The sequence below is a fragment of the Pelodiscus sinensis genome, chromosome 4 (assembly GCF_052426305.1).
Source record: "Pelodiscus sinensis isolate ZL-2025 chromosome 4, ASM5242630v1, whole genome shotgun sequence".
NCBI lineage: Eukaryota > Metazoa > Chordata > Testudines > Trionychidae > Pelodiscus > Pelodiscus sinensis.
Window position 1 is genome coordinate 70,177,198 of NC_143055.1, and position 12,070 is coordinate 70,189,267.

General features: G+C 41.8%; 1 protein-coding gene across 1 annotated transcript in view; it reads left to right on the forward strand.

The window, feature by feature from the left end:
• The first annotated feature begins 2,130 nt into the window (after positions 1 to 2,130).
• The window catches only part of HPF1 (histone PARylation factor 1), a 29,547-nt gene continuing 19,607 nt past the window's right edge, over positions 2,131 to 12,070 (forward strand). Inside the window, exon 1 of the mRNA XM_006111675.4 lies at positions 2,131 to 2,253. Coding sequence (XP_006111737.1) covers positions 2,251 to 2,253 — 3 coding nt within the window. The 5' untranslated portion in view covers positions 2,131 to 2,250. The remainder of the gene's footprint in view (positions 2,254 to 12,070) is intronic.

Genomic DNA, 12,070 nt, shown 5'->3' on the forward strand with positions numbered 1-12,070 from the left:
ACATTAAGATATTCTCTGTCTTATTTTTTTTTATGAAGAACATCAAGGATTTTTTGTTGAGCCAAAAAAAAAAAAAAGGTCGGGGTGGGAGGGAGAGTTGGGGGGACTCTGGTTTTTTTTGTTTTTTTTTTAAACAAAAAAAAAGTTGCCTGCCACTTTAAGAGAGGCCATCTTGAACTCTGTTGTTCTCCGCAGCACACCTCCGACTGCCTGGCAGCACACCAGTGTGCCATGGAACACAGTTTAAGAAACACTGTTCTATCCCTTTCTTAATGATTCCTAACATTCTGCTTTCTTTTTTGACTCTTGCTGCACATTGAGTGGTATTTTCAGAGAGCTATCCACAATGACTCCAAGATCTCTCCCTTGAGTGCTAATAGCTAATTTAGTCCCCATCATTTTATATGTATAGTTGGGAATATGTTTTTCAATATGCGTTACTTTGCATTTATCAACATTAAAATTCATCTGCCATTTTGTTGCCCGGTCACCTAGTTTTGTGATATCCTTTTGAAGCTCTTCACAGCTTTGAACTTTATTATCTTGGGCAGTTTGGTATCATCTGCAAAATTTGTCACCTCACTGTTTACCCCTTTCTCCAGATCATTTATGAATATATTGAATAGGACTGGTCTCAGTATGGACTGCTGTGGGACACCACTAGTTACCTCTTTCCATTCTGAAAACTGAGTTATTATTCCTACCTCTTGTTTCCTATCTTTAAGCCAGTTATCAGTCACGAGTGGACCTTCTCTCTTATCCCATGACAGCTTACTTTGCTTAAGAGCCTTTGGTGAGGGACCTTGTCAAAGGCTTTCTGGAAATCTAAGTAAGTTATATGCAGTGAATCCCCCTTGTCCACATGTAGAAAGTTTTACAATGTCTGAGACCCACTTATCTTTGATGTGGGTCTGGGCTTAATGCCTATTTGTATGTATTAAACCACTGAGCTGTTTTGTTAATAAACCTCTATGGTTTTATTCCTAAAATGACTAGGGTAATTCTTGGCATCATGTAGATCAGTGTTTCTCAAAATGGCCCATGAAAACACTTTGAGAAAGTTGCTGACTGGCGCCGTGGCCACGGAGCCTTGAAGCTCCCCTTGGCTCTGGTTCACTGTCTGCAGCCAAGGGGAGCTGTGGGAAGCAATGTGGGTCCTTTAAGAGTGCCAATTTGTTTACAAAGGGCCTGATCCTGAAAGGTGCTGGGTACATGGAATTCCTAATGAAGTAATTTGTTTTAAGAGTTCTCCACACTTTACATTATCAGACTCAAAATATAGGCATCTTGGAAGAATTGTTTTGCATTTTGCAGGATTGAGCCTTTATTGCTTAAGAATTCCATATAAAAACATAGTACATTTTAGAATATATTTGAAATATACCAGATTATTTTCATAAATCATATTATCTATTTAAGATAGTGAGATCAAGTATATTCATAAGCACTCAGCATGTGTCTTTCAACAACAATTCTATGACTTGTCCATCTTAACCACATACTGTGTTTGTTGTTTTCAATGCTTTCCTCACTTTATTTTCCTTAATTCATTCCTCTCAGCTAACTAGAAGCATATCAGCCAGAATCAGTTAGATAGGGTGCTTGCCTAGGAAGGACAGGGTCATGAGGTCTAGTCCCACCTTCCCCTGCCTTGGGTCAGATCATATTAGCCAGAATCAGTTAGAATCGATAAGAAATGTGCATCTAACCTCTGCTAGGCCAGTGTTGCCTCTTTTCAATGGCAAAGTAAAGACTAGCTAGCTCTCAGGATACAACAGATTTTCCATGCCTATTATTGTTACACTAGCCCTCCTGTCTAGGAAGGAATCTATCCCTAACTGAAGAAATCTCTGCAGATACAGTTAAATTCCCTTTCTCTCCCCACTTAAAGACAGCTTGAGAGAAAACAAGAGAGTAAGGTAAAGAGGTGAAAGTTGGAGAAGGAAAAAAGAGGCCATGCTAAGCTGTACTGTCCATCTGGGTATTTGGGAAGTCTCTGGGATGTGGGCTTTTAAGTGGATCCTAAATCCCCAAATCTCATCTGCTGAGGTTTGAAATCAGACATGAAGGGGTTAAATTACTGTGGAACAGTTGCAGCTGAGACTCATTAATCTCCCAGCTGCAGCTGACACCCTTAACATAAGGAAAACATGAGGCTAACCTCCATCCATCCCCAGCTCTGAGAAGGAAAAGATGTCATCCTGAGATTATCAAGGAGGACTTAGTTTTGAAGCCTGTTTGAGTGGCAGAATGGTGAAATTTTTAATATGGTTGTTTGTATCCTGGATATGGGGAGGTTTCATTTAAGTTTATGTCCTAGAAAGGGGGAAGAATTTTTTCTGGTTCTATTTTGGGGTGGGCTAATGGCACAGAGAGTGAGATTCCATCCTTTGACAGGAATCAATCTCTAACACAGATTTTAGTCTATTTTGGGGGAAGCAGCACCTAAAAAAAACACAAAAGGAGAGATCATGTTTTGGTTATTTTCAGAGTGAATCTTGGACCTGAATATTTGATGACCGATAGGAATGAGAACTGGGGAGCTCCATGTTAGGGAGGACTAATATTTGGGGGGTGAAAGGAAGGTGAAGACCAGGACAGGTAAAACCAGAAGGAAAATGGGTCTGGTTAACATAACCAAAACCAGAGGTAATTTAGCTCTCTCTCAATGATACCCAACTAGACAAAGCATCTGTGTCTGATAAATGGGTTGTGGCTTTGGGCCATCTCTAGTAAGAATATCTTTTTTTGAGCTCTGACACTTGCAGGTGTCCATTTTGGAAAAATTCTGCCCTCTAATTTGGTACAAGTCAGGTGTCTTTATTCCCCATTTAATTACCTGTCTTTGCTCAATAATAATGCTTGAGTATTGTTACTAGTTCATCTAAACTACAACATCCAATGGATTCTAGTATAGACAAACCTATAGTGTACCTCTATATTTGCAAATATCATCCTTGTCCGAAAGAGATTACTCACATCTGTGTTTGTACAATACCTAGCAAAATAGGCCCCAAGTTGGCCGTAAGGTGCTACAGACATACAAATATTGATTTATTATTACTGCTATTCAGAAACTATTAGCAGTGGTGCAAATGCACAGTTGATGACACCCTCCACTATCAGGAAAAACTTGAGTATTGTTTTACCATCAGGTCATGGAAACTTGCTTAGAGTCTGTGCTCTGTCTACAGCAGCATTTACAAAGCTGTTACCTCTGCTGGCAATTGCTGTAAAATGGTTACTGAGCACTTACAAATCCCACTGACTCCTATGGAAGCTATGGATGCTTAGCATGTCGGAGGGAAAAAACAGGCCTATTCAGCATAGACACAAGTTCATTTAATACAACCTTGATGGTGAAAACACTGAAATATTGGTTTTTAAAATGTTACACTTTTCAAAACAAATGTAGAAGAGTGCAAGCAATTTGGGTGTTCTAAAACTCCTTCTTTTAGATCTCGGTAGAAATTTGTGGGGAGTTTATACCAGGGACAAATATGGCCCTGGTAGTATAGCAGATATGTGCTGGACTCCTAAGGGTATGACTTTCAAAAGTGTTACAGACTTCAGTGGGACTAGAGCTAATGCAATATGACTGTGTTTGTTACTTTGCTGGAAAAAAATAGTGTGGAATCTTTCAAAGCATGCCTTTACACATGAACAGTGTGAAGATTACACTTGAATGTTGTGAATGAGAGTTGTTCAAATCCAGTTTAGCATTTCTTTTTCTTGTTACTTTCAATTCACTTTGCACTGTTTGGGGCCAGTAAGACATGTTGGAAGGAATGTGATTCTTATGAAGACTGCTAAATATAACTGGATTTCTTGCACTAAACTAAGTAATAAATCTGTTGGGATTGAACAAGTCTTTCAATTAGTACAGCAACAATTATTACCATGAGTAGTTTAACTAAAACTGTTCACTGGCTGAATCTTGGGCTACGTCTAGACTACATCCCTTTTTCGTAAAAAGGGATGTAAATTAGACGTATCGCAATTGCTAATGAAGCAGGGATCTTTCGGAAAAGGATTTATTTTCCACAAGATCAGGGTCTAGACTGGCGCTTTTTTCCGGCAAAGCTCCGTACCGAAAAAAAGCGGCAGCCATTTTTATGCTAATGAAGTGGGGGAGATTTAAATCCCTGCTTCATTAGCAATTGCGATACGTCTAATTTACATCCCTTTTACAGGCTGTAGTCTAGATGTAGCCTTGATGTTTAGTAAATCTCCTTATATATTTAAACAAGCTCTTGAATGAATACAAGGTCACAATCTCTGGATGGCTTGGGGGATCGGTAATAGGGTTAGGACTAATTCTTGCTTCAGTTGCCTGATTAGACCCATGGGCTATACTAGAATGACTTGACTGATTTAAATGAGTGGAATTAGAGGCATGTAATCTTTGACTTTTTTTAGGTCGCTGGCTTAACCTGGCCCAGGCTGGAAATGAGAGTTGTGTCCCTTCAGTGGATGTTGTGTTATCTCTGAGAAACAAATTAGCATTTTAAAATTGAGTTCCTAGTCAATAGTGCCCATTGAAAGAGACACTTAACTTTTACCTTGTGTGTGGCAACAGAGTCCAATGATCTAGATCACAGAAATGGAATTATCACCTCACTCTATGGGTAGTCCTTCCAGAACAGGGTTGAGCCATTAGTATGAAAATGAGAGGAAGCATATAGTGTTGTTGCTGCCCTGTTCTATGCAAAGGATTTCAGAATCTAAACATGTTAATTTGGTACCAATTGTGCTGGTTCTTGACGTGACAGTACTAACAAGTATCTGAAATGTTATTTGACAATCCATGAAGTTACTAGTGCAATCCATTAATGATAAAAATATCCTAGTCAGACTAACTTCTATGTAAGATGTAGGTTCAATATATTGGTTTTGTCACTTGCTTTTTTGGCTTGCACCTATGCCTGAGTTCTGGTTTATGCATGGGACGCATAAAAATGATATTTCTGTGCATGTGCACATATACAGTGCTTGGTCCAATCTATTGTTTAAAACTTCTTGTGAAGAGGTGCCCACCGCTTTGCTTGGGAAGCTATTCAACAGTATAAAAATCTATTAGGCTACCACTTGGAGTAACTAGACATGATTGATGAAAAGAAGAGTAAATTCAATCAATTTGTGCAACCCATACAAGTACTATTGTATGTCTTGCATGGAGGGAAGAGTGTAAGTTTGGAAGAGGGGAAATATAAAGAAAGAGGTACAACTCACACAGAAGAGCAAAGAACAGTTCATGAATAAAAAACACATCCAGTGCCAAATTGCCAGGCACAGAGATGAATAACCTTTCACATCCCAGTAATGTAATAGTTAACTGGTTACTCAGTCAGCCTCATCCTAAACAAGTAATGGTTACTGGTTCTGGTTAACAGGTAACGCATGGGGGCTGGAGCAGCTCCCCGCTTGTCATGGACAGGAGACTCCTCTGTGCTGCAGGTCAGGGGTTGCTCTGGGGCCCTGAGCAGAGGGGTCTGGAGGCTGCTCCAGCCAGACTGGAGTGGTCCCCAGATTGGATCCTCCTTGGGTTCCTCTAAGGTTCAATCAATTAATGTTCAATGGGTTAACTGATGAATCAGGATTTTTACCTCCCTATTAGAAATAAAGATGGATAAGACTGGCATGTAACTTCCCAGGTTTTACTTTTCTCAGATTTTGTGGGAGAGAATTGCAGCTTCTGCTTCCATGCCAATTAAAAAAAAAAAAGGCTACAGAAGATGAAACTTCTCTTGCATGCAGATATTGACATCCTTCGTGTGAGATCTGGACACATGGCCAAATAGGCCTTGACTAGTGTTTTCAGCGTACTGTGTACAGGTTTGCTTTCTAGTAACATGAGGCATATTCAAGGTGTTTTGGTTTGTATTGGCCATACAGGTGTTGTGATAGCATTTGTTAACCATTTACTCACAGCAGCAAATGGCCTTCCTTAGGCCAGGTTTACACTAAGGAAGAATGTTGACCAAGTACAGACTTACAAATGAGTTACGTTCCAAGCACTTGGTCGTAACTCGATGTAATCCGACTTATGAACACATTCACTGACATATGGCCGTGCTGTTGGTAAATGTGGATTTCATTCGTAACTTGGGTTCCAGCTGTATAGGAGGTTGGTCGTAAATATGAACAGTCGTAAATGTATGCGTTTGTAACTTGGGGACAATCTGTATATGCAACTCCAGCTACATGAATAACATAGCTGGAGTTGATGTACCCTAGGTTGTTTCCATGGCGTCTCCACTGCAGGAAGCGGGCAGGAGAAACTCTCCTGTCTACTTCGATTACTTGCTGCAAGTTGGTGAATTACCAGAGTCGACAGGGGGTGCCATCAGCGGCTGATTTAGTGGGCCCTTACTAGACCCGGGAGATTGATCTCCAAGAGAGTCGAGACAAGCCCTTAGTAGTAATTCTCCAAAGCCTCACATTTTTTAAGCAGTCCTGAATTTCGAAGAATACACTAGCTGTAGCATTTGGCTATTTACACACATTTTTGGCATGCTCAAAATAGTATGTTTCTCTACTTGGATCAGAGCAGACAAGACTTTGGTTTGGGAGTGGCCTTACACCTAAATACAAGACTTGACTTAAAATGAGAACCTTCAAAATCCTTAAGTAATAGGACTCAAGCCACGTCATATGGGCAAGTGTGGTCTTGCTTTAGTACTTTGATTTAAATGACAGAGTAGATGTATAGGCTCAGATTGTTGGGCCTATAGCAAATATTCAGGTAATTCTGAGATGTGAGTTAGCTGAGCTAGAATAATATAATTGGTGTAGACTAGTAATTACTTAAATTAGCCAAGTGAAGGCTAAACTTATACCAACCAGTATACATAACTCAGAGTAAAGTATGCGTATGAAGGTGGAAACCTTCATAGTCAAGGACAAATTTATTTCCTTGTATCTCCATTTGAGTTCTTCTATTTGCCTTCTTTTAAATATTTAATCTGAAATGTCAGCTTGAATCTCAATTTTTTCCAAGGGTAGATGTCTTGCAGTATCCTGATGAGTCTTTTTGCAGGATGACAAGATTTCTCTCCTCCTTCCTCTCCCCCCCCCCCCCATCTCTCTGCAGTTGTTTTCTTTATTCATATGGATTTTATATAGTCTACCTCAGAGCTGCAGAGGAGGCAGGGCAGAGTTCCAGGAGGAGCAGTGATGTGGTGACTCAGCAGAAGCACTGAGTCTTTGCAGTTACACTGCAGTGCTGTTCACTCTCCATCCTCCTGGCAACTAGTCTAGTCTCTTACAATAACTATCTCCAAGTTCCTCTCTTAGTCTGACTTTGATATCAGAGCAATGAAAGGGAGAGGAAGATTTCCATTGAAACTGAAAATATAAAATTGCCCTGCAAAGGTAACTTCAGTAAATAACAATCTTAGTAGTAGAGTTAACCCTTTGTACAATATTTGAGTACCGGGTCTGTCTTTGAAAGTAGTCTTAAACTGTTTAAATAATTTTGGATGTGTAAGTACATGTTCTGGCAATACACGCTAACTAAAATATATTTTAAACTCAGTAGCTTTAGCTCTTCCAATGACACTTTTTAAAATATAAGCATATGACTGTGAAATAATAAATTAATTTGCCTATTTTGGTTTAAAGGCAATAGGAAACCTATTGAATGATTCAAATGAACACCCAGGTGCCTGGCTAACCATCAAAATACTGTACTTTTTTTTTTTTTTTTTTAAATTCAATTCTTAAACTTGATAATTTGCCAATTTCTTATAAGAACTGAAATGGTTCCCTCTTGTGGCAAAAGGAAATCAGCAGAGGTACTTCATATTTCTTGGAGCAGATATGTTCCTTAGCCATAAAAATCTGATCCAGATTTGAATCAGACATTTCACCCCACTCCAAGATTCAAGGGCTTTTGGTTTCTCAATGGTAGAGAGATAGGTCATACACTCATCCCCCCTAGTGCAAAGGGAGATTCCCCTATTGACTGTCACTCCCCACATATTATACCTCTCCATATCACTGTCCCCTAGGATTCTCCGTAAGTGTGGAAGCCTACATGATGGGATGAACAGCAATAAGATTCATGTGACACCTGAATGCTTTTAAGTCCACCCAAGAGCTAATGAAGCTCTGGTTCCTGCTTCTTGAGAGCTCACTCTGGCATGGGGACCCCCTCTTACATGTGTGTCCCTGGTACAGCCACCAGCACATAGCTTCTTGCAATATACCAACAGTTGAGTTGTGATGCCAGGGAGCTAAATGATTTGTGCTTCTCCCAAGTTGAGCAAACTCAAACATCATTGTGGCCAAGTTGAATGTAAAATTGGTGAAAGAAATCTGAGGTGGGGGATAATCCAAGTCAAATATAGCAGGCAGATACACAATAAACATCAGGATTTCTCCCACAGCCCCACATCTACAAAATTCAGTAACAGCCAGAGGCTAAAGTTTGATTCAGGACGTTAACTTTTGAAAGGTTTCTCCAGACCATCTGCTGTAACAGTCTTCAGGGAAAAGCTGAATTGTAGCATAGAACTGGGTGTTAATTGGCAACCAAAGTTACCAGACCACAATGCTATGTAATATGCAAATCTCTCGGGGGGGGGGGGGGGTTTCCTTCACACACATCACTGATCTCAACCAAGATACTACAATGAAAATGAGACAAATTTATTAAAAATAGCTAGGAGTGAGTGACTGCTTAAAAGAGCTGTTAATAAATGTAATTTTCTAATAAGAACCTCTATTTGTTACATTATCTTCACATCTCCTGCGAATGTGAATTGTCCCTCACTGGAATCTACTAGGCTATACTGTGGACCTATTTTGGGATTCCGGAAGCATCCCAAAATAGCTATTTTGTGTCTTTTGAGCAAGACCATTATTTCCAAATATAATGGGCTCACAATTCCGACATCTCTGTAAACCTTGTTCCACAAGGATTAGGGACATTTCAGAGTAGCACTCTATTTCAAAATTAACTCAAAATAAGATATGCAATTTACATACCACTAGTGTACTGATACTTAATAGCAAAAGCTCAAGATGGGCCATACAGAGTAGGGCTGAGAAGAGAGGTTTTTCTAGCAATAAGATCAATTATAATGTTTTCTGAATCACTATTTAGCGGAATGAAATTCCCCTGAAATCTTGCTCTAAATCACTAAATTATCAAGGATAGCATTTTCTTAAGATTGTGAATTAGTCTCTAACTGTAACTAAAAAATGTAATATTTCAGTGATATATCCTCTATTAAGATCCAATAATTAGACTTTAGTAAATATTAAACCTTTGTAATATTTCATCAGCCTCATCTGCATTGTTACTCCTCCCTTCACTCTCTCAATATTATATTCTATATTCCACTTAAAGTGGGACTCCAGAGATTAGAGCAGTTTGAAATCTGTGTGTAATCTGTATCAATTTAAGACTTGTTACTGTGTTGTGCGGGCTCAAAACAAACTGCTTTCCAGAGATAGTGCTGGATGATCATTCAGTATAGCTCATTCTATCTAAGTACTTGGTACTTAATACCATAAACACTGTGAGATGAGTAATTAATTTATCCTGACCTCATAGGAGTGAGGCATCTCTAGTTGACAGATGGGAAGCTAAGGGACAGACCCCAATAGTTGACAGATGGAGAGCTAAGGGACAGACCCCAAATGACTCACCTAAAGCGACTGGTCATACAAGCAGCTTTTGGAAGAGCAGGGATCACCCATTCTAGACTAGACTCTGCCTGGTCTTTGTCACACTTGCTTTGATTGGATTTCATCTTGTTGATTTCAGAGATTCTCCAATCTGCAAGAATCCTCTTGAATTCTCATCCTGTCGGTGGCCTCTTCCACAGCTTTATAAATGTAGTTTCGACTTCACTGTATTGACTTAACACTGAATCCAAAACTGACTCCTGAAAGAACAGACTAGAACCTTCCTCCAGCTTGACAGCAAACTACTTATAAGTATTTACAGAAAGGATGTGTATGCATTGGAGACAGTCCAGCGGAGGGCAACCAAAATGATTAGGGGGCTGGATTGCATGACCTGTGAGGAGAGACAGAGGGATTTGGGTTTGTTTAGTCTGCAGAAGAGAAGAGCAAGGGGGGATTTGATAGCAGCCTTCAACTTCCTGAAGGGAGGTCTCAAAGAGGATGGAGAGAGGCTGTTTGTTCACAGTAGTGAACAAGGAGCAATGGTCTCAAGTTATGGTGGGGGAGGTTGTAGCCAGACATGAACCCCATCTTGGCCATGCCAAGTTTGGAACGCAGGGGTGAGAATATATACCTGCTAGCAGGTATATATGCATGCAAAATAGACACCTAGGTGTCTATTTTGCAAGAGCTCAGAGAACCAAAAGGGTTTCATGGTACCTGTAAATGACTTATCAGTGTAATTTCTGTCCTGTCCTTTGTAGTGGCTGTGTTATCTGTAACACAGTAGTAGCATTTAACAGCTAAGTTTACCCTGTAACAATAAAATAGTAACTGTTTAAGCTGTGACCTGACTCCTTCAGTTCCTGTAACGGAACCAAGCACAACTTTAAAAAGAACTCCAGCCTGTCATAAGGGACAGATATTGGGAGAGCTTGAGTGATGGATCATGTCACTTCCAGGGGACAGATCCGTTGGGGCATCTCTCAGCCTCCCCAGGCTGCCCACTGCGAAGGGATCGTGTATCCTAGCAGTCAAAGTCTGAGGTGTAATAGGCTCTCCCTGTAAACTCTGGGGCATCTGTCGGCCTGTTGGCTGCCCGTCGCGAAGGGATCCCAATCCTAGCGGTAAAGACACGGATGTTAAACTCTTCGGGGCGCCCGTCAGTCTCACCTAGACTGCCCACTGCGATGGGGCCTTGTGTCTCTGCAGTTGAAGACTCAGGTGTAACACACACACATGCACTACCCTGACCATCGGCTGACAGGTCAATGTTGGATATTAGGAAAAACTACTTCACTAGGAGGGTGGTGAGTACTGGAATGGGTTACTTAGGGAGGTGGTGGAATCTCCATCCCTAGGCTTTTAAGTCTCAGCTTGACAAAGCCCTGGCTGGATTGATTTAGTTGGGATTGGTCCTGCTTTGGGCAGGGGGCTGGACTTGATGATCTCCTCAGGTCTCTTCCAGCTCTATGATTCTATTTGGAGAATAGGCCTCTCACCCAGTTTGTACCTGAATTTCATCTAGACCTCATTTAGCTAGTCTGTCTATGCCATGTGGAACTGTCCCAATATATTGTTGTGGCTTTTTTAAGAGACTTTATCTACTGCTTCCCCCATTTAAGAGGCATAAAAACCTGCCCCCCAAAAAACAGTTGCAACTGACATGGTATAATTTGTTCTTGAGAAATCCTTGTTGGCTATTCTTCAATGAGGCTGGATTAACTCATCTGGAGCCCCAGAGCTATTAGACTTTTGTGGGGCCTTCCAGGCTTTGTGACTGGATAAAACAAATCAGGCATTGAGTGTGTAGGAAAGGGCTACAGGTTGAGGCAGGAGAGTGGGTGCAGGAAGGAGGGCTCAGGGCTATGGCGTGCGGCTGGGGCCAAGGAGTTTGGGGTACATGAGTGGACTCAGTGCAGTGTGCTTACCTGGGGCAGTTCCCATGGGGGAGCAAGGGGAAGATGGCCCCCTGCAGACCCCAATGGATGCAATCCCTGGCCAATGGGAGAAGTAGGGGTAGAGCCATCCAGACAAGGGTAGTTTGCCATGATGCAGCTCCAGCCTGGGATGGCGGGGAGGGAAGAACAGCAGCGCACTGAGCCGCTCCCATGCCAGGAAGGGTGGGCTTGGAACGCCACCCCCTCCCTTAACCCTGTTATCCGCCACGTGCCCACCAGTAGCGCGTTTCAATCGCTTTCAGGTCCTGCCGCGAGACTGACTGGTCCCTGGGCCCCTCTGTTCAGGCCGATACTCCGCGTGCACCTGGCGCCGCTGCCCCCTCCCCCCTCTGCCACGAGTTCTCCACGCGCACCTCGGCGCTGGGGGGGTTAGTGTTCTCCGCGCCTCTCGCGCGCACCCCCCCGTGTGTGACCGAGGCCGGGCCGCGCGCCCATCTCCAGCGCGTCGGGCACGCGCTCTGGCTGCAGGCGGC